The sequence below is a fragment of the Erythranthe guttata genome, chromosome 2, assembly GCF_056151865.1.
Source record: "Erythranthe guttata isolate IM_541 chromosome 2, IM_541, whole genome shotgun sequence".
Lineage (NCBI taxonomy): Eukaryota > Viridiplantae > Streptophyta > Magnoliopsida > Lamiales > Phrymaceae > Erythranthe > Erythranthe guttata.
Genome location: NC_142534.1, coordinates 17,783,573 through 17,804,031, shown reverse-complemented (window position 1 = coordinate 17,804,031; position 20,459 = coordinate 17,783,573). Strand labels below are relative to the sequence as shown.

Here is a 20,459-nt window from a genome sequence, read left to right as displayed (position 1 = left end):
TTTTATACACAATTTCAAGAACTTTTATTATCTGGACAATTTACCCATCAAAACCTAGTGACAGTGAAAAAACTACACTTGCATCAATTCAAACACCATTAAAAAAAAAAAAAAAAAAAAAAAAAAAAGAACCAAACTCACAAGAACCCTACCTAATAAGCACTACTAACGTAGCTCTTAACAACATTAACAGACAATATCTGCAGCACATCACCATTATTGGGGCCCACACACCTCGGCGTTTTGAACTGGCTAACCGCAGCTCCCAATCCAACGTAGTGATCCAATATCTTGTGAAAAGTTCCCTTCCTCACAATCCTAAGCTCCAACGGACCGATTGCGTTGATCTTGCGGGACCCGACGTAGCCCGCGTCGACAAATGACCTGTCCAAACAGTTGCAGCATTCTTGGAGGACTTCGTTGTTTTGCGGGTCCCCGCTTATTTCCCAGAAGACCACGTAGTGTCCGGGGTCGACGGCCGAGTTGACTCGGCTCGTGAAGTCAACGAGTTCTTGCTTTTCCGAGGCTAAGAGATTGGCCGCCGATTCGACGGCGATTTGGAGATCCTTTTCGGTGTTCTTGTCTATGTTGACCGTGAGGAGAAGGTTTCTCCGGCAGATGAACTGGAGCTCCGGCGTCGAGTTGTGGAAGCCTTTGACTTTGACCACGTCTCCTAATCTGTAACGGTACAATCCTACAAAATAAAATTAAAAAAAAAAAGTTGTGAACTTTAACCCAAACAAAGAGTCAGCAGATGTAGAAAGTTAATTTAAATATGAAAAAAGTCCCATAATCATATTCTTAAAAGAAACAAAGAAAAAAATAATTAATTAATTATTAAAAGGTCTTTGTTTCCCCTGCAATTATGTCTCAACTACTTGACATTAAAAAAAACAAACTGTCACCATTCTCAGTGCACCATGTGCCATGCCAAATATTATAATTAGTCACACTAAAAAGATTATCTTTTTAATGTGACTTAGTGAATATCTAATCATTTTGTTTAATCATACTTAAATGATTCAACATGGCAACCACTACAAGATAAAGACAACTTATTAAACCTTAAAAACCCAAGATTAAGCCAATCAATCAATCAATCAATCAAACAAGATCCAAAACCAAAAGATCTACGGCTGAGAATGAAAGTAGTGTAGTAACGTTTACCTGCAAAATTAGTGACAATAATCTCGTACTCCTCCCCTACCTCGACTTCAGTCAACCCTACGGCGTCTCGCTCTCCTCCATCCGAACCTTCCTTCAAAGGTATAAATTCGAAATACCCGATATTGGGAAGAACCGCAAAAGTAGCCATCTCGGGCGGCAATAACGGGTTCACATTCGCCCCGACCCATCCTTCGGACGACCCGTAATCCGCACTCAACAGGGGCAACCCGCCCGCGTAATGCCTCAGCTTCTTCAGATAGGGCTCCATCGAACCGGTCATAATACCGTATATATACTTCGTATTCGGGAAAAGCTCCTTTATAACCCCATACCAGTTACTCAACCCAGAGCACGTTTGATAGATCTTATCCGCCAGCTCAGCGTTCGGCTCGAGCAGCTTTGTGACAGCTGTTCGAACCGAAGGGACTGTGATTCTGCTATTTAAAGACCCTTTTCGAATATCGGTGACAAGATCTTCCCATACTTGTTCGAATGTTCGAAAAGCGTGGACTATGCTGTGTGCGAATGTGGAGGAAACTACTTGGATTTTGTCACGGAAAATTAGGCCACATAACAGGTGGCAGTATAACGATTGGTTGAAATCAGGCCCGAAAATGACTTCGTCCGGGCTGCAGCATGGGGTTTGCATGGCCCGCATTGTTTTCTTGAATTTTTCGTTTCGGTAAACATTTGTGGTGGCTGTGCCAGCTGCTAAGCCGCCTTTTGTCTTGAATTGTTTGCTGCTGTATATGAACTGCAGTGCTTTTCCATTTGCTATTGGATATTCCCTGCACAAAAAAAAAAAATCGAATTTTTAGGCTAAAAAGATTACGTTTCATCGTTTTTATCTCGCTAGTGGTTTCTATTAGCAGAAAAAGCTGTTTTTTTTATCTTGCTTGAAGGAGCAGATAAACAAAATATTCCAATTCCAACAAAAAAAATAGTGTAGATGAACCGTAATGCCTTCCCATTGCTAAATCGGGATATTCCCTGCAAAAAGATCGATCTTTTACGGCAAAAATATTATGTTATCTTGCTGGCTGTTTTCTATTAACAGAAGAAGTTTTATCTTGTTTAGAGGAGCAGATAACAACAATATATCCCAATTCCAACAAAAGAACTAATGTAGGAAATTGGATATTATTCTCTGCAAAAAGATCGAATTTTTAAGCCAAAAAGTTACTCGAATATTGCGTTTCAATTAGCAGACGAAACTTTTTTATCTTGTTTAAAGGAGTAGAGAAAGAATATATCCCATTTCAACAAAAGCACCAATGTATTAGACAGCCCATTTACCTGTTCCTAAACGCAAACGAGGTCTTGTAAATCTGCATCGTGCTATCCATCAATTCGTCGTTGAAAGGCACAAACTTTGGCTTCCCTTGAGTTGTACCGGAACTGCAAACAAAACCTCAAGTTTCTCAAAAAACCTCGTACACTACCAAATAAAACAACAATTTAAAAAAAAAAATTGCACCTCAAAGAAATGGTGGTAATGGGTTTTCCGGTGAGGGCGGAGGGGCTTTTGCCGTCGGCAATACGTTGAATGTAAGGCTCTAAGTCGGTGTGAAAGACGAGAGGGACACGTGTCTTGAAACTATGAGGATCTGTTCTTCCATTGAGACCCCATCTCTGCAAATACTCTGTCTCTCCATTTTGTTCCAAGATTGTTCTTAGGGTTTCTCTCTGAACTCTCTCTGCATCTCTAGATAGCGCCTCGAATTCTTCGATAACCGCCTCCGGATCCAATCTCTCCTCCATTTTCTCCAACATTTCTCTCACTAAAATTCAAATCAAGAAAAGCTGGAAACTTTTCAACTAACCCCTTTAGAGAAATCACAATCTTGAAACAGAGCAAGTTAAGCAAAAATTAGAGAAATAACAGCAGTATTTATAGGAGAGGTGTTTTCCTTCTATCTAAATATAGAAAAATAACAGATTAGATGAATTGAAGGGCTGTGACCTAAAATCATCTACACATCATTAATTAATGCATGAAAAAGATACGATTTTTATTCCCAAGATTTCAAGAAAAAGGGAAAAAACAAATGGGATCCCAGAAATTAAGAATATGAAAAAAGTTTCAGATTCATTTTGATTTCCAATTACATATATATAAAAATAAATAAATATATATAAACACGAGAATCACGTACAATTAAAAAGTTCTCAAGAAAAGGAAGAAAAAAAAAAGTTGAATAAAGAAACTTCCAGAAAGATATACACACAACAAATTAAAAGGGCTCCAAAGAATCAAAAAACACTTAAAAAAAAAAGATTCATCATTTATCTCACACTAGAAGCAAAACCCACATAAAAAAACAAAAGAAAGAAGCAAAATTCACAAACCTTCAGCTCTTAATTTATATATATACTCTGCTTGAGGAAAGTGCAAATGGAAAGGAGAAACAGGGGGGAATAAAAATGGAGTCTTTTTTATGTAAATAACGGTTTTGATCAAAAGTGGGGGGTTTTGATTTCTTCACCAAAGTGTCAGTGTGTGTTTGTGTGTGAGAGAGAAAGAAAGAAACTGGATTTTCTTGATTTTTTTTGGAGGTTTGGATGCACTGTGGTTGAAGTGAGGAAAGCAAGAAATTTTGTGCAAATGGAGAGTGAGACAGACAGACAATTGTAGGGGTGGATTGGTGTCTATCTAACCCAAGATTCTCTCTTTCAGACAAATTAAAATAAATAAATTAACAAATTAAAAATTAAAAATTAAAAAAAAAATCAAGAAATGGTGGGGTACTTCAATTAGAGGTTTTAGCTTTCTATGAGATCCTACGCATAGTGAAATACACGATGCGGTTTTAAACACGTAAATTTATGATTTTTATTTTATTTTATTATTATTATTATTTTGTTTGATAGGCAACTCCCTAAGCATTTATACACTGGGTGCAGGGGCGGACCTCGAGTTTTCTTGGAGGATTGAAATGTTGGGGTAATTTAAGAGAATATATATATTTTTTTTATAGATTAAAGTATACAGAATTAAAAGTTTTGGGGACAAAAGTACATTAACTAATACATAAATAACAAAAAAAAAATTGCTTACAAAAAATTCTTGGGGGCGAGGTCACCCCAGCCATATGCATGGGTACGCCTTTGACTGAGTGTGTGTGTTATTAAATATAGTTCGATGATGTAATCAAACTATATAGTGTACTTTACTAGGTGTAGGTTCTACAAAATGAGTTCGTAATTCAATTTTGTCTAGTTACGTGTACTTGCTAGGTAGTTAGTTATCGGTACTATATTTTGGACATTGACCTTCATTTTAAGTTTGGTTTGCAATTAGCTCCATAATCCATGCAAAATGCAAAATGTATGGAATGCTCAATACATGTAACCAAACATCCCTTATTTCTCCTCCAAATGTATAATTATCGTTCCCAAACATGTCCGAGTCTTCCCAAAATTACAACAAAAAATCAGAAAAAATGCATTTGAATTTGATAAATAAATTATAAAAAAAAAGACAGAATATTTTCAAACACTAGAAGTTAAATTATTATGATCAAAAAGCTATTAACATGTTTTAAAAATGTTTTTTTTTTAATAAAAAGTACATTACTCCAACTACTTTATAGTCCTTGTCTTTTAGGGGTCATGGCTTGCTTTTTTATTTCATGTGTTTAGATCAATTTAAATCTTAATTAAGATACTTGTTAATGACATACCGGTCCTAAATTGTACCACTAATTAAGAAACAAACAAAAGAAATTGTTCCAACTTCCAAACTTTTTATTGGGCGGTTTTTGTAATTATTAAATTTAAATTGCAAGTACGCTACTTCCAAAAGTTGCTGCATGTTGAAAAATTAGATACTATTTATCTAAAAAATTAATAGATAATTTTGAGCATATTATTTTTATTAAATTTATGGAGGTATATACTAGAGCTATTATTAGATATTATTATAGGAATCCATGCTTCAATTTGTTTTGGAATTAATATGTTTTTGTTTTATTAACTTGAGCAAATCATATTTAAGAGTAATTAGGAAGTGACAAATAATATAGAAGAAAAAAAAACTTTAAAACGAATATTAATTTAAATTGAAAAAAAAAATACTTTATTTAATGGAATATAAAGAAAAAGGAAGAAAATGCCAAGAAACAACAATATGGGCCCCACCATTTTCGTTATAATTGACTCCCAAACAATAGGACGAAATGGTCCACAAATTACAAATGCATCGATTGCCATAATTATTCGGGTCGGGTCACAAAATTCAATTAAAAAAATCCGATTAAAAATAATACGGCCCTTATTATTATTATTATTATTATTATTATTTGGGCCATAATTGGACATTTTGATATAAATGCATGGATCTTTTTAATAGGAAGTGGACCTCGATCGGCCCAATAATATAAATATCACAATAAAAATAGATTTAGATCCAATATTATATTTGAGACAATACGAGATAAATGGTGTTTCAGTTTTTTAATAATATTGTTTCACTTTCAAACATGATTTTGACAAATTTTTAGGTTGAATTTGGCAAAACTCGTAACACTGAAACAGTAGTCCTCTGAGTTTAGTTTGTAATTCAATTAGAATCACAACAATTGGATATTAGATGAGAAAGATATTAACGAATTTATGAGCACTGCTACGACTCTGATGTTTTTGAGTTGTCAAAAATTCAAAACGTAAATCATTCATACATAATTTTGTCACCGACTTTCAATCAGCTGATTCAAGTTGAATTAGAAAAATCAACTTGAATGACTACAGTTGGATTATAATATAAATGTTTCAAAATCACGTCAAAAGTCAAAACAATATTAATAAAATTGAAACGACATTTAATATTAAATATTTCAGATTTGTCAATACTCTACATAATATATATATTAAATATTTTTTTGCAAACATCACATGTGACATACATTAATTAAACTCTTAAAACTAAATCATTTTTGTGGGTGATAATTGTACTCAAGGCTTTCCTAATATGTAAATAAATTTATAAAAACACACTATATGACTTTAGACGTCACCATTTATTCTAAAATTAAACAGAAAATTGCTTTTAAACGTAAGCTAACACACACAAATAAATGAAAATTTATGCTAAAAAAATAAATTAAATAAATTAAAAAATAAAAAGAATAAAAAAATAAAATTGGATGTGAACTGTTAACCCCCTAATAATTCATGATGTCTATGTGGCCTGTAATTGGTGACCAAAAACCATATTTATTATATTGATGCATCGCCGGATACCACCTACTTATTGTGGCGCAAATTCACCTACTTAATTAATTAATTTATTTATTAAAAAAAACTATATAAATATTTGATTTTTTTTAAAGATTACATTTATTATACATTCATAATGGATTCATACTCTTCACATTGTCCTTAGTGTAACTTCAAGAGCCTTTATTATTATTTATTATTGTTGTTTCATGAGGCACTTCTTTATTTTTTGTATAGTCATTGATGTTGACAATTATATTTTGATTTATAATTTATTTTGTGGCTAATGTAATGTAATGAATTTATTGTAATATAAGTTTTGAAATACTTTGCCTAAATTCGTGTATTGTACCATCGATATACTTTTATACTAGTTAATCGCCATAACTGCAAAAACAGTGTAATTTTAATTGAATCAATATTTTTTGTGTTTCTCGAATTCAGCAGTGAGTAAACGAACGAACTAGTACATTGATAATATTTTTAATATTTAATATACAAATATGAATGATTAATGCAATAAAATTAAAACCATTTGCCATTTCATGCATTTTCACATCCAAGTAAATTAAATATGCTATATTTATTTAAAATTATAGTACCAAAAGGGGAAATTTCATAAAAATATTCCAAAAGAAAAAGGAAAATCATTTAAAAGTAAATATTCCTAAAGGTACAACCATCTAAAGCACGAGCTGGTAAATCACAGGGGAAAACATAATCCTCTGCTTCTCATCAATAATTAAGCTCTTTCACTCGCCGTCACTTACACACACACAAATACACTTACTGTGTGCCGCATTTTCTCCTGATTTACTCTCTCTCTCCGCCGGCACCTGGAAGAGACTGTAGGCGCGTAGTATGCACGCCTGATTCGATCGTTGTAGACCTAGGTTTTTTTTTTTTTTTTTTTTTTAATTTAAAAAAAAAATTAGTGATTTGATTATTTGATCGATCGATTTTTGGGGGAATTGAATTTGATGGCGTCTGAGGATGTAAAGGCGAGCGATTCGGCTGTGTCGAAGATTGTGAATTTAGCGGAGGAGGCGAAGCTCGCCAAGGAAGAAATCAAGCCTACTAGATTTCAAGTTTACAGTGTTTGCAAGTCTCTTTTCGCCGGCGGTGTCGCCGGAGGAGTGTAAGTATTGAATTTGTGTTTTACTATTTAGCATTTTATCTCTGTGTGTGTAAAGCATGTACGCGGCGATCGACTTTGCATCTTTCATATACTTTATTTTGGATGTATTATTTATTGATTGATACGTTTGGCTAAGGATATTATATTTTCATACGATTTTATTTAACGCAAGTGGATTAGGTTTAATTGTTCTAATTGGGCTGTAAATTCCACATATTGCATGGGGTTTGTGAAGTTTTTTGTATCTGTTTTTCTTTAATTGGAATTCTTTCTTCATGAGTTTTGCTGTTTGCTTAGCATTTAATTATGGGAGAATGAGTTTTTGATTTTCAATGTCATTTATTTCTGCAAATGGTTATATAGATAGAATCTTCCTACTTTGTTGGAGAGAGAATTTTGAAAGTTTGAGTTGATTGAAGAAAAAGATTCCATTTCAACATTTTATTTTTCATTTCTTTTCAACGTACGAGATGCATTTGAAATTTTAATGTTCTGAAGCTTAGTAAGAGGATACTTTTGCTCTACCATTGAGGAGTAATTGCAGGGGTAACAGAAATATAAATTTTTACTCTGTTTTTCTACCATTCATGGTATTTTAAAATTTTGTTAAAAGTAATAATTGCTTGTAGTGCTAACTGATGGTTTCTTATGGAAACTCGAACTTGGCGTGACTGACTTGCTGCATGCTCATCACAGGTCACGAACCGCTGTAGCTCCATTGGAGCGTTTAAAAATTCTGCTCCAGGTTTGTTATGTTCTATTTAGCAGCAATTTGTTACCCTATCTCATCTAAATGGTCGTGTTCTAAAATGAAGCTGTCATAAGCACAACAACTATGACATTGCAGAGAAATGCTCTGAATTATGACTCTGACCTTTTCTCTTAACTCTGTTTATCTTTTCGCTTTTTTTTCTGCCGTCTTTTGAGGTGCTTGACTATTCAATGTAATGGAACCATCATTTATTAGCTAATGTATTGTGGAAAGATACTCTCTTTATTCTTGTGTGATTTTCATTTTGTATCAGGTTCAAAATCCACACAATATAAAATACAGTGGTACAGTTCAAGGCTTGAAGTATATTTATAGAAGTGAAGGCTTTAAAGGACTGTTTAAAGGCAATGGCACTAATTGTGCTCGTATTGTCCCAAATTCGGCAGTAAAGTTCTTCAGCTATGAGCAGGCATCCAAGTACGGCCCTCCAACAGCATAAATGTTATAACATCTTTTGGTTATTATGACAAATTTTGCAGTCAGTGCTGATTGTCTTTACACTTCTTTGTTTGTGAATTTTTAAGTGCTAGTCTGCTAGATGATTTAATTTTCAGTTCTGATGGTTTAAGAAAGTGTGGATTGATCTTGTCCTACAGAATGACTGGGAGAATATTACTAGGTGGTGAAAAGTTTTATTTCTTCGTGTGAATGCAACTAAATAAAGTCATGTAACAGATATCAAAACCATGCAAAGAGTTTTGCAGATTCTAACTTGTCGTTTAACTTGTATGAAAATTGAGGATTTTCTTTAATGACGGGAATATGTAAGTTTCGTGGAAACTAATATATTTGATGAGATATTGCGTGAGCTCCGAATTATATCCCTCTAAAGTTATAGCATAATAAAAGATTTTTGAAACAGGGGTATGGGGTGTACTTTGTGTTTGATGGTTTAGGAGATCTACATTTTCTTCCCTAAACTATCTTGTTGAACTGCTTTGTGTCTATCAATATATTTTTCTCCTTCTCTTTAGGTGGATGCAAATGTGTTTATCTTTGGTTGACGGAATTAAAATTTTGAAATGGTTAGCTGGTATGTGAGTGAACTTCCTACTAAAGAGTTCTGAACTGGAAACTTTTAGTTTTGGCTGTTTAGCCAATTTAATTTTATATGTCATGATTCATGATGCTGTTCTGTTACTATTATAAATTGCATATACGCAACCGTATTTCTAGGTATTTTAACCTTTTGTAGCTAATGAGATGATTCTTTTGATTATCCATCATTTGATTGATTATGTTTTTTGTGTTGCAACAGGGGCATATTATACTTGTACCGTCAGCAAACTGGTGATGGTATGTATGTCTTTGATATTATGCTCATGAAATATTTTCAATTTGGTTTAGTGTATAAAATAATACTAATGGAAAAAAAAAAAACAATATTTCTTAGTGTTGTAGGCAAAATATGGGATTCCCGATCCCAATCCCGAATTCCCGAAATATTTAGGGATACCGATATTATCGGGATTTAATAGTATGGGACGGGATTGGGATTTAAAATTTCTATCCCGAATCCCGAAATCCCGATCCCGAAAATCCCGAATTCCCGAAATCCCGTCCCGAACTCACCCCTATTTTCAACTTTTTAACCTCTGCTTCACCATATGAGCCTTTAATTCATGTCTAAAATTTCACAAAAACTTTGACAATTACACAATTTCCCCCCCTTCTTTTTTGGAGTTTGTGATATGGCAACTGCTTTTGCTGGTTAGATGATCCACATGGTGATTTGTACGTTTATTTATATAATCATTACATTTATAAATATCTATCTCTGATGACAATCCGTCTAAAGCAGAGTACTGAAAATCTTTTACACTAAAGCTGCGCTAGTAGAGCGTCTTATGAGTTTAGTTTGTGGCCAGATCCGATATATGAGAGACAGTTTTGGCATTTTGGAACATGTGCTTCTCGTCTAATTTCATTTCAAGCGGATATAGTTACAATCTTGTAGACAACGCCCACGAATTTCTCCATCATCATTTTATACATGATTTAAGGGTCATTTGAGTCACCGAATAGTATGTCTGATTTTCCTTAAATCTTATTGTAGAGGATGCTCAGCTCACTCCTTTGCTACGTCTGGGTGCGGGAGCATGTGCTGGGATAATTGCCATGTCAGCCACATATCCAATGGATATGGTTAGAGGCAGACTTACTGTACAGGTATTACAAATCCTTTCGGTCAAATCTTTCTTGCACGTTATTTAGTAAGCTTGTACTTAGAAAGCACAATATTTACCGATTTTCTTCTCTACCGCAGACAGATAAGTCCCCTTATCAGTACAGAGGAATGTTTCATGCTTTATCAACTGTTCTTCGTGAGGAAGGCTTCCGCGCTCTGTACAAGGGTTGGCTTCCATCTGTTATTGGAGTCGTAAGTTCTGAAATATTATACATATATATTAAATATCTGGTTTTGACTTTAATATGATAAAAGGGTTGTCTTCCATCATTTTTTTCCAGGTACCGTATGTGGGTCTGAACTTTGCTGTGTACGAATCTCTTAAAGATTGGTTAATCAAATCTAAGCAATTTGGTCTAGTCGAAGACAATGAATTGGGTGTCATAACGAGGCTTGCATGTGGGGCCGCAGCTGGTACAGTTGGTCAAACTATTGCGTACCCACTCGATGTGATTCGTCGAAGAATGCAAATGGTGGGGTGGAGTCATGCATCTTCGGTTCTCACTGGTGATGGTAGAAGCAATGCCCCACTTCAATATACTGGCATGGTTGATGCTTTCAGGAAAACCGTTAGGCACGAAGGTTTCAGAGCATTGTACAAGGGACTAGTCCCCAATTCAGTCAAGGTTAGTCCTATAAACTTTCGAGCCGATCGAAAATTTTGAGGAAAAAAAACGAGCCCTTTATATTGGTTTATATGGAAACTTTGTGGAAACCAAACGAGGCCTTAGTAGATTGATCGGTGTGTTTTGGCTTATACTAATGGATGTTTCGATATTTGTTTAGGTTGTGCCATCGATAGCAATTGCATTCGTGACGTACGAACAAGTGAAAGAGTTACTAGGCGTGGAGATTAGAATATCCGATTGATGCAGAGGGAGAGAGATTTTTTTGTAGGCAAGAAGAGGAAGAAGGTATTTATTCATACAATAAAATATTACCTATTCTGCACAGAGAGAGAAAATTGGAAACTATCCTTAATTCATCTCTGTTTATATGTTTTTTTTTTCTTCGTCTCGATTCGGAATTATTAGCTATTAGTCGAAATCGCTTTCTTCAATAAGTAATAGCAAAGAATAACAATGCAGTAACAATAAGTCTTTTATTTAAGGTTTTTGGTGTGTAAGAGAGTAGTAATTTCTTGGAATTGAATTAGTATTATTGCTAATTATATATTGCACTCATCTGATCAAAATTTGATACATATACATACATAAATACATACATATATACATACATAAATACATACATACATATATCTATAATCGAGTATATTATTTCCTACGGTGATGCTTTATTTGTTGCTACTATTGTTTGATGCTTTGCTCTTGACAATTTCACAACCTTCTGCTGTGCCTGTTAATTCCAAATTAAATGTTATTAACATGAGAAAATCGAAATTAAATTATATATAATATAATAAAATGAAATAATATAAAATAAAGTTTTACCTGCAATCTCTTATCTTGGTATGAATCTTTGATGTTTGCCTTTGAACAGCTGGTTGGAATTGGTTAAGTTGTCGCCTTCTTGTCTGTATATCAGATTTCGAGGTAACACCATTCTTACCGTGGTCGTGAGTTTCGATCTCCGGTGTGGCCTCGTCGATATTAGAACGTTCTTCAGCTGATAATGACAAAAACGATAAGATTATAACAAGGTTAAGCCCAGAAAGAAGGGATTCGTTCGTCTCCAAATTCGCATCGCTTTCGTCGTCGTTTCCTTCTTCTTGAACGTTGTCAACAAGCTCGTTTTCTTCTCCGTCGGTGTTTACCACAGGCTCTGCCATTTTTCCTTTCCTCAGGAACCTGCCCAAATCAAATATGGAAAATAACAATTAGTAATATATATATATATATATATATATATATATATATATATATATATATATATATATATATATATATATATATATATATATATATACGCGCATGATCTTCATTCATTGATTAATATTTCTTGGTTGACAAGAACCATAAAAAACAAGAAGGAACAGGTACAAGATAATATTATCAATATTCAACGAACCAAGTCACTATATATATATATATGGTCAAAAAAGTCACTATATATATAAATATATTTTTATAATATAATATATTGGTGATCTTAATTGTTGTTGCAATCAGACGGTTTATACACGTCAGTTAAATAATTTATTGGTGCATGCATTTCGTTACGTGCATGCATGCATGCATGGGGGGACTGAATTGAAATGTCAAAGGTATCAAACAACTGAATGAATCCCTGCCCTAGATTACTCCAATGGTTGCTAGTATATAACTATATCTATGGCCACATTTATTTTATTTTTCTTGGTTTTCATTAATACTTTGATTCAATTATTTTCTTTTTCTTCAAATTAACTGTTTATCTATTTTATTGTTTTTTTTTTAAATCTCGTGGGAATGGCAGAAGCGGATTATGGATGAATTAATTATTCCTAATTGGTTTTTTTTATTTCTTGATATCATTTTTAATTTATATGACAATATATATTCAGTTTAAAGTGGACTAATTATTAATTAATTCTCAAGTTAGTAGTTAATTATTGCAAAATTATGTTTCAGATAACTTCAGTAACAGTCGATTCAGATTGAAACGAATGATTAGAAAAAAAATTGAATATAACTCTTAGTTCATCACAAATTAAAAAACAAACAACTAAAAAAAAACTCAACACTGCAAAATTGAGACTGTAATCAAAATGGAAGTGTTCTACAATCATCATCTTTTTCCAGCTTCTGTATGTATATATATACATATATATGTATATATACTAGGGCAGTTCAGAATCGGAGGCGTGGCCGGATCTTCTCCGTGTTCGTGGACTCATTGTCATCATCGTTAGCTGACTCTCTGAATTCATCCTCATCGCTCTTCCCGTCGGAGTATGCGGCGGTCTCGATCTTCCCTTCGGCGTACCTGCCGTCAAACATTTTTCTCATTTTAGTAATCTCTCTCTCTAGTTTCTCTCTCTACTCTCTCTCTCACACACACGAGAAGGAAAAATAATTACCTGGCTGTTTGGGGGTTCTGACTTCCATCGATTTCTTCGACATAGAGAGTTTCCTGATCATCATCTCCGGCGACGGCAGCGACGATTTCCTCTCCGGCGGCGAAGTGAACGGATCATCCACCGGAACGACGCTCTCGTCGCAAGTCGAAGAAGCCCCATCGCTTCCCGATTCAGAATTCTCCCTCTGGCTCGTCACGTTAGCCCTCTCCCTCTCCGTAACCCTATACGCAAACATCTGAAACGGAATCTGCCAAATCGACACCAAATTCGAGTTCCCGATCAACGGAAACCCCCTCACAATCCCCAATTCAATCTCCCCAAAATCAATCGGCGGCATCGGCGCGTCGATCTGGCTGTGCTCTGGATTCATCGCCAAAAACCTCTTCGCGTACCGAAGAATCCGGCAGATCGACGAAAACCCCGGCCGTTGATTCGGATCCGTCGCCCAGCATTTCTTCGTCAGATTCGTGATATACTTGGGCGAATGGAACGGAAAAAGCGGCCGCTCCCCTGCCCTGATATTCCGGCTCATCTTCTCCCCCTGCAGATGTGTATCTTCAAACGGAACTTTCCCCGTCAAAACCTCGAAGCAAATCATCCCAAAACTGTACACATCTGATTTCTCTGTGTATTTCAAGCTGATTCTATCGTCTCCGCCAAACCACTCGTCCTGCTCCGCCAGCACCTCCGGCGAGTACCAAATAAACGGCCTGCTCACCGGAGTCTTCTCCGTGAGGCTACTAATCGACGAAGATAACCCGAACCCCGAAACCCTAGCATGTAAGTAACCCTCTGTACCTGCAATGCTCCTGCTCTTGATTAAAATATTCGAAGGATTCAATTCACCGTGATAGATTTTCTTCGAATGCAGATACTCCATTCCCCTGGCTATCTGCAGCATTAGATCAACCGCAACCGGTAGCGGAAACGGGATCCGTTTCCTCGGCCCGCACGTCTCTTTAATGTAACTCGATAAATCTCTGTTCATCAGCTCCATCACTAAGTAGCACTCCTTCTTCTCCTCGTCCGCGAAACCGCACAGAAAATGCATTACATTCGGATGCGAAAGAGTGAAGTCTGCGGAAATCTCCGGTACTAATTGCTCCACATCTCCGAAGAAATGGCGTATGGCGAAGCTCTCGCCGAGCCATTGAATCTCCTTCAACTGGCTCCCGTTTCCGAGCCTTCTCCTCACTTGATAATCCTTCGAGTTCACCAAAGTCGAACTCGGTAGTAATAGCGACGATGATGTTGAGGAGGAGGAGGAGGAGGAATTTAAGTAGTTTAGAAGAAGGTCGGCCATTCGTCTGTCACGTTTCGAGTGTGAACTCCCGGTGTTGTTTAGCATCTTGTCTTTGATTTTCTTGATAAGGAACCATCTGTCTTCGTCCCAAACGGACTCTATTCGATTGCAGAAGTCTTGGGAAACGAGGTAGTGGTCGCCTAATATCCATTGGAAGATTCTTGGATCCCTCCAATCTTTCTGGTATTTGAGCGAGTAAACGAATTTCTTGCGTTGGATTTCGTCTTGATCGGATCCCGATATTTGTCCGGCCATTTCGATGGCTTCGATCACTATCGGGATTGTGCTGAGCAAGTTGTGTATGTGGAACTCGACGCAATCGGAGTTTTGGTAGAGGACAATTGCTTTCGCCCAATAGTCTTTCGTCTCGAGGCACTGCTTGACGTACGATTCTCCTTCTTTGAATACTCGGAGAAGCTCCTTCAACGGATGCTCGATGATTTTCCATTTCGTGTTCTTCTCCTCGAATCGGAGATTCTGTTTCATATGATGCGCGATCGTTTCGTAGCCGGAAGTGAGCATGTCTACCAACAGACAGCATTGTCGGGGGTTGAATACGTGGTTTTCGAACACCATTAGTGCCTTTAAACTTCCCAAAACTTCTCCCATTTGCCTGAATTGCTCCATTTTTTTTTAAATTTCGAGACGGATCTGCGAATAAGAATCACGAACGGGGATTTAATATCTTCGAGATGGATCCGGAGACGATATATATACGATGATCAAGAAACCGAAGAATTTTCGGTTGTGGCATTTGATTTTCAGACAGAAGCATGCATGCAAGAACACAACACAAACAAATTGTGTGTTGATTAAAGAGATAAAAAAAAGAATCAGAATCTGGATTAAAAATGTGATTAATAAAAATATGATTTTTGAAGATCCAAGAGGAGAGAGAAAATGGTTCCTCTTGGATGAATCTGAATTATTGCAGAGAAAATCTGTCTGTAACAACACCTGGCAGCTTATTTGTTCTTATAGGTTTTTTTTGCATGTGGTTGAATACCTCATTTTTTCTCGCAAGCTAAATATATAAGTTTATTAAATATATATTATATTCCTAAACCAAAATATTTTAATTTTTTTTAATAAATGCGATTTATTTCCAAATTTTGCTCCTATTTGAATAAAAATTATATTATTCTAATTATATCGTACAAACTTCCATTTTTTCCAATGATTTAAGTCAATAGGATATTTTTTTAATTAATAGCCTTTACTCATAAAATATATTATTATAGTATAAAATAATTATATACTTTGTAACGTATTACTCCTTAATTATCAATTATTTAAAATAAGTTTAACCAAACGAGCCTTAATTAAATATTTAAAAGACAAAACTTAAGTACTTGTAAGTTGTAAGTGTAACCATAATTAGTTAAAACAGTGATGAGCATACACTTTATTCCGTTAGTTTTGACGAAAAATTGACGGGAATGTCTACAAATGTTGAATTTTTGCAACATAAGAGACCAAATGTGTTTTTTTGTGAACATGGGGGACCAAATATGGAATTAGTGAAAACTTAAGGGCAAAAACTGTATTTTTCCCATAAACTCCTAAAAAAGTACATATTCAAACTATTGTGGTACAAATGCTAATTATACAAAAATATAGGGTTCCTTTTGTAATTGTCCAAAATAAGGGGGTAGTATCATAATTCTCTGCGGAGATCGAAACCACTCTCCATCTGATGTACCAGTGAGCAATTTTACAGTTTACAGAGAGGGAAGAAGAGGAGAGATGCAGTGGTATATCGTCGCTTCAGTACTCACCATTCTCACAAGCTCTCAGGTTCGCAATTTGAATGTTGATCTGTACGGATTCCGATTTGTGTATATAGAATATATTCTTTTGTAATTGCTCCAAAAAAAATCATTAATGGAGTTAGGGCTTTCTGTTTTCGTCGTTTTTGGCAGGGTATATTGACAACATTATCGCAGAGTAATGGGGGATACAAATATGACTACGCTACCGTGCCTTTTCTTGCCGAAGTTTTCAAGGTACTTTGTTGATTTTGGAACAAATTGGCGCAATCAAATTACAGTGGGTTTTGGATTAGGGAAACGTAGAACATTTTGAATTCAGTCTTGATTGGAGATTTTTGTAATTGAGATTAGGATTATGAGATAAGAATTAAACTCACTTTTTGCTGAATTCAGGCATATTCCCCATTTTTCGGTTGCCGAATTTAGACTGGGAGGGGGTGGGGAGTGGGGGTTATAAGCAAACAGTTTCGACTAAATTAGAGCGCTGGAATGCTTAAATTACTTCGACTTCTTTTGCTATTGACGGGTTTTTTTTTTCTAGTGCAGCTTATTGTATCCGTTGTGTTACTGTGGAGAGAGCTCCAGAGGTCACCTTCTCCGAAAATGACAACTGAATGGAGAAGTGTTCGACTATATCCAATCCCGTCGATCATTTACCTCGTCCACAACAATGTGCAGTTTGCTACTTTGACGTACGTCGATACCTCCACTTATCAAATAATGGGCAACTTAAAGATTGTTACAACTGGAATACTATTCAGGTACTTCATGAAGAGTTATTACTCTCTGTAGTTTAAATGTTGACGTTCTACAATTAGCAGAGGTTTCATATTTTTATTTCCATTGTTAGGCTGTTTCTGAAGAGGAAGCTTTCTAATTTGCAGTGGATGGCAATTATTCTATTAGCTATTGGAACGACCACTAGCCAGGTGCTGCTGGGATCTTTCTACTTACGCGTTTGTTACGCATGTTGGTCAAATCATATTAATATTGGAGAAGTGATTGATTTTAATGATTATTAAAATAGACAAAGATGTTACATGGTTATAGTACCTCGGGGCTCATGTTTTGTCATTTGGCAGTAATATGTTGACTGTTTCTTACTCGTTATAGGTGTTCGTGTAAATATAACTAATCTATGTAAATATGTAGCTGTGATTTTTGGTAATCTAAGCCTTTATCTTATGTCGACATAGGTAAAAGGTTGTGGAGAAGCTTCTTGTGACTCACTCTTCTCATCACCAATTCAAGGATACATGCTGGGTGTATTATCCGCATGTCTGTCTGCATTGGCTGGTGTTTACACGGAGTTCTTGATGAAAAAGAATAATGACAGCTTATACTGGCAGAATATTCAACTTTATACGTGAGTCTCCCTTAATAAAGAACGATCAGATGAATATAATTGCACAGTGGGCACCGCCTTGAATGACATGTTTATATCGCCTGATATCTTAGTTGTTTTTTGAGAAAACGAGAGGAAGGGGAAAAGTGAGGGGATTCATATTTGTTTGTTATTGAATTTATCATTAGCTGTGACTATCATGATTAACTTAAGATAGAAGCCTGTAAAGGATTTTCGTAATTTGAAGCAATTTAGCACATTCTTCCTCTCAGATTTGGTGCAATATTCAACATGGCAAAACTAGTCGTGGATGATTTTAGAACTGGGTTCGAGAATGGACCATGGTGGCAACGTCTATTAAATGGATATACAATCACAACTTGGATGGTAGTCTTAAATCTTGGGTCAACTGGGCTGCTGGTGTCGTGGTTAATGAAATATGCAGACAACATTGTTAAGGTATCTATTACTTCCATCATCAGTTCATTCTTCCTTCTGTCGTTTCTTGTTTTCAGAAAACGAACTAAATATAGTGATTATGATTGAAATCCTTACTAAATCTTTACTCGTAATTCAATGAGTTTCCAGACTTCCTGTTTTTTTTCTTTTGCCTTTGACCATCTTGCCTTTCCAAGAAAAGAGCCTCGTATTCTTACTCAAATATTAAGATTGCCAGTTATGCTTTGATTTTTCTTTCAAGTATGATAACAAGTAAAGGTGATCGACTTTTTCTCTTCAACAGGTGTATTCCACGTCCATGGCGATGCTACTGACAATGGTAATATCTGTGTTCCTTTTCAACTTCAAACCAACTGTACAGGTAATTCTCCTACATCTTATTTCTCGTCGGTGTTATCTTTCTTGTTCAATCATAAAAGAATGTTCGATTTTCCCCTCCCATATAATTTTACAACATCAGTACATTTTGCACATCGTTAACTTTTACTTGTTATGTTCTGTACTTGTGCACACACAGCTCTTTTTGGGTATTTTTGTGTGCATGATGTCACTGCACATGTATTTTGCCCCTCCAAGTATGCTTGTGGATTTGCCTTTGACTTCAAAAGCCGCACCTGAAAGTGCAGTCGAAGTTTCTGTTGATCGAAAAGCAGCTTCATAAGAGCATCCATTATTTTCGATTTTATATCAGTATTTCTCGAGGGTATCAAATGGGAATCTTTTCCAATCATCGGGGCGTGTGAGATGTACAATCACGAGGTGTAGCAACAGGTAACTAAAACAGAAGAGAGACACCCCCCCCCCCACCCCCACCCTCCCCCCCCCCCCCCCCCCCCCACAAGTTTCTTACATGAGAGTAGATTCTAGTTGTATAATATCCGATCGAATTGAGGGGGCGGTGAAAATTCTTGTTCTGTTAAGTCAGATTTTTATTAGAGTTCATTGAAATCTTGTGTTGTATGATTCTTATGTACCGAACTAATTCCATCAATTAAAGAAATATTGGCAAGTGCAGCCATTGGTGGTGCAACCATAACCACCGACAATGAGAGAGCTGTACCGCCGTATGTGGTCTGAAAACTTGTACCAGGTACAATTCCCCATTGCACATTGCTCCATTATTGATGGCCTATACATAATCTGTGTGGTTATAAGCGTGTGTGTGCGCGTTTGTGTGTGTCGCACATTTGAGGGAAGTGAGAAAATAATTTGCATACCTTGAAGTTGGTCTGCCGTAGTAGAAACGACATGCATTTGTGGACAAGATTGCAAATAGAACACACTTGTTCATTTATTGCATTTAATGTAGGTAGCTTCTTGGTATTTCAATTTTTGTTTCTTGATTTTATGGTTCCGTCTTATTTGTCCCTTTAAAAAAAAACGACAAATAAATCAAGAGATAAGTAACGAATGCAGTGTACTAGTAGACTTGGTAGACAAGGCGAATCTAGACGTGTATCCGTTTGTGTGTTTGAAATATGTATGAATCTAGACGCGTGTATGGTAGGATATAATAGGATGAAGTATCAGAATTATCTCTAATTAATTATTTCTTTTATAATATATATGACATTAATTACGTATACTTTATTAGTATGCAAATGCCGCGTACATGCACGAGGCAACAAAGAGCCCCCGCCTACATTAAAATCACCAACACCATAATTCATATATCGAAAATATTTATTAATAATATTTAATATTTCCAGCATTTATATTATTTCACCCACCTCGTAAATAAATGCTCTACCCCCCTCCAAAATTTGACTATAAATACTTCCAAAACTTCATGATTTCTAATTAACAATCTTATAATACAACTATTCACCTACAAATATTGAAATGGGATCCATTGCGAGGCCTCCACCTACAAATCTTGGCGGTGGTGGCGCCACCGCAAATGGGCTGCAGGTGGGAAGCGAGAGGTGCGGGTTTCAAATGCCGTTGCACTACCCGAGGTACAGCCGCGCAGAATATGAAGAGATGCCCGAGTGGAAACTCGACTGCCTATTAGCTGAATACGGGCTGCCCGTCATTGGCGATGTTCATCACAAGAAGAAATTTGCAATGGGAGCTTTC

The 20,459-nt window shown here is 35.9% G+C and overlaps 5 protein-coding genes across 8 annotated transcripts; 2 read left to right on the top strand and 3 right to left on the bottom strand.

Annotated features, from left to right (window-relative positions):
• Nucleotides 1-3,963, bottom strand: LOC105963883 (jasmonoyl--L-amino acid synthetase JAR4). 3 transcript variants are annotated; one of them, XM_088814799.1, is made up of 5 exons: nucleotides 3,517-3,963; nucleotides 2,645-3,010; nucleotides 2,464-2,565; nucleotides 1,168-1,955; nucleotides 1-694 (listed from the first exon to the last, which is right to left on the bottom strand). In XM_088814799.1, exons 2-5 carry the CDS (start codon nucleotides 2,938-2,940, stop codon nucleotides 153-155), a joined length of 1,728 nt encoding a protein of 575 aa, XP_088670925.1. In that variant the 5' UTR covers nucleotides 2,941-3,010; nucleotides 3,517-3,963; the 3' UTR covers nucleotides 1-152. The 3 variants fall into 3 exon arrangements, with proteins under 3 accessions (XP_088670925.1, XP_012843821.2, XP_088670924.1); XM_012988367.2 differs by having other exon boundaries at nucleotides 2,645-2,948; nucleotides 3,517-3,841; XM_088814798.1 differs by having other exon boundaries at nucleotides 2,645-2,970; nucleotides 3,517-3,770.
• A 3,047-nt stretch (nucleotides 3,964-7,010) lies between these two features.
• Nucleotides 7,011-11,677, top strand: LOC105963881 (mitochondrial adenine nucleotide transporter ADNT1). The gene is made up of 8 exons (XM_012988365.2): nucleotides 7,011-7,522; nucleotides 8,219-8,267; nucleotides 8,548-8,711; nucleotides 9,553-9,590; nucleotides 10,351-10,463; nucleotides 10,561-10,674; nucleotides 10,764-11,108; nucleotides 11,269-11,677. Exons 1-8 carry the CDS (start codon nucleotides 7,365-7,367, stop codon nucleotides 11,350-11,352), a joined length of 1,065 nt encoding a protein of 354 aa, XP_012843819.2. The 5' UTR covers nucleotides 7,011-7,364; the 3' UTR covers nucleotides 11,353-11,677.
• Nucleotides 11,635-12,322, bottom strand: LOC105963882 (uncharacterized). The gene is made up of 2 exons (XM_012988366.2): nucleotides 11,934-12,322; nucleotides 11,635-11,838 (listed from the first exon to the last, which is right to left on the bottom strand). Exons 1-2 carry the CDS (start codon nucleotides 12,269-12,271, stop codon nucleotides 11,820-11,822), a joined length of 357 nt encoding a protein of 118 aa, XP_012843820.2. The 5' UTR covers nucleotides 12,272-12,322; the 3' UTR covers nucleotides 11,635-11,819.
• A 773-nt stretch (nucleotides 12,323-13,095) lies between these two features.
• LOC105963880 (uncharacterized) lies at nucleotides 13,096-15,833 on the bottom strand. The gene is made up of 2 exons (XM_012988364.2): nucleotides 13,502-15,833; nucleotides 13,096-13,407 (listed from the first exon to the last, which is right to left on the bottom strand). The coding sequence occupies exons 1-2, from the start codon at nucleotides 15,429-15,431 to the stop codon at nucleotides 13,262-13,264; spliced, it is 2,076 nt and encodes a 691-aa protein (XP_012843818.2). The 5' UTR covers nucleotides 15,432-15,833; the 3' UTR covers nucleotides 13,096-13,261.
• Nucleotides 15,834-16,444: 611 nt separating this feature from the next.
• LOC105963879 (Nucleotide-sugar transporter family protein) lies at nucleotides 16,445-19,672 on the top strand. Of its 2 annotated transcripts, XM_012988362.2 has the most exons (8): nucleotides 16,445-16,601; nucleotides 16,727-16,810; nucleotides 17,123-17,337; nucleotides 17,427-17,505; nucleotides 17,773-17,942; nucleotides 18,194-18,380; nucleotides 18,664-18,741; nucleotides 18,898-19,672. In XM_012988362.2, exons 1-8 carry the CDS (start codon nucleotides 16,551-16,553, stop codon nucleotides 19,039-19,041), a joined length of 1,008 nt encoding a protein of 335 aa, XP_012843816.2. In that variant the 5' UTR covers nucleotides 16,445-16,550; the 3' UTR covers nucleotides 19,042-19,672. The 2 variants fall into 2 exon arrangements, with proteins under 2 accessions (XP_012843816.2, XP_012843817.2); XM_012988363.2 differs by lacking the exon at nucleotides 16,445-16,601 and having other exon boundaries at nucleotides 17,118-17,337; nucleotides 18,898-19,429.
• Nucleotides 19,673-20,459: the final 787 nt, after the last annotated feature.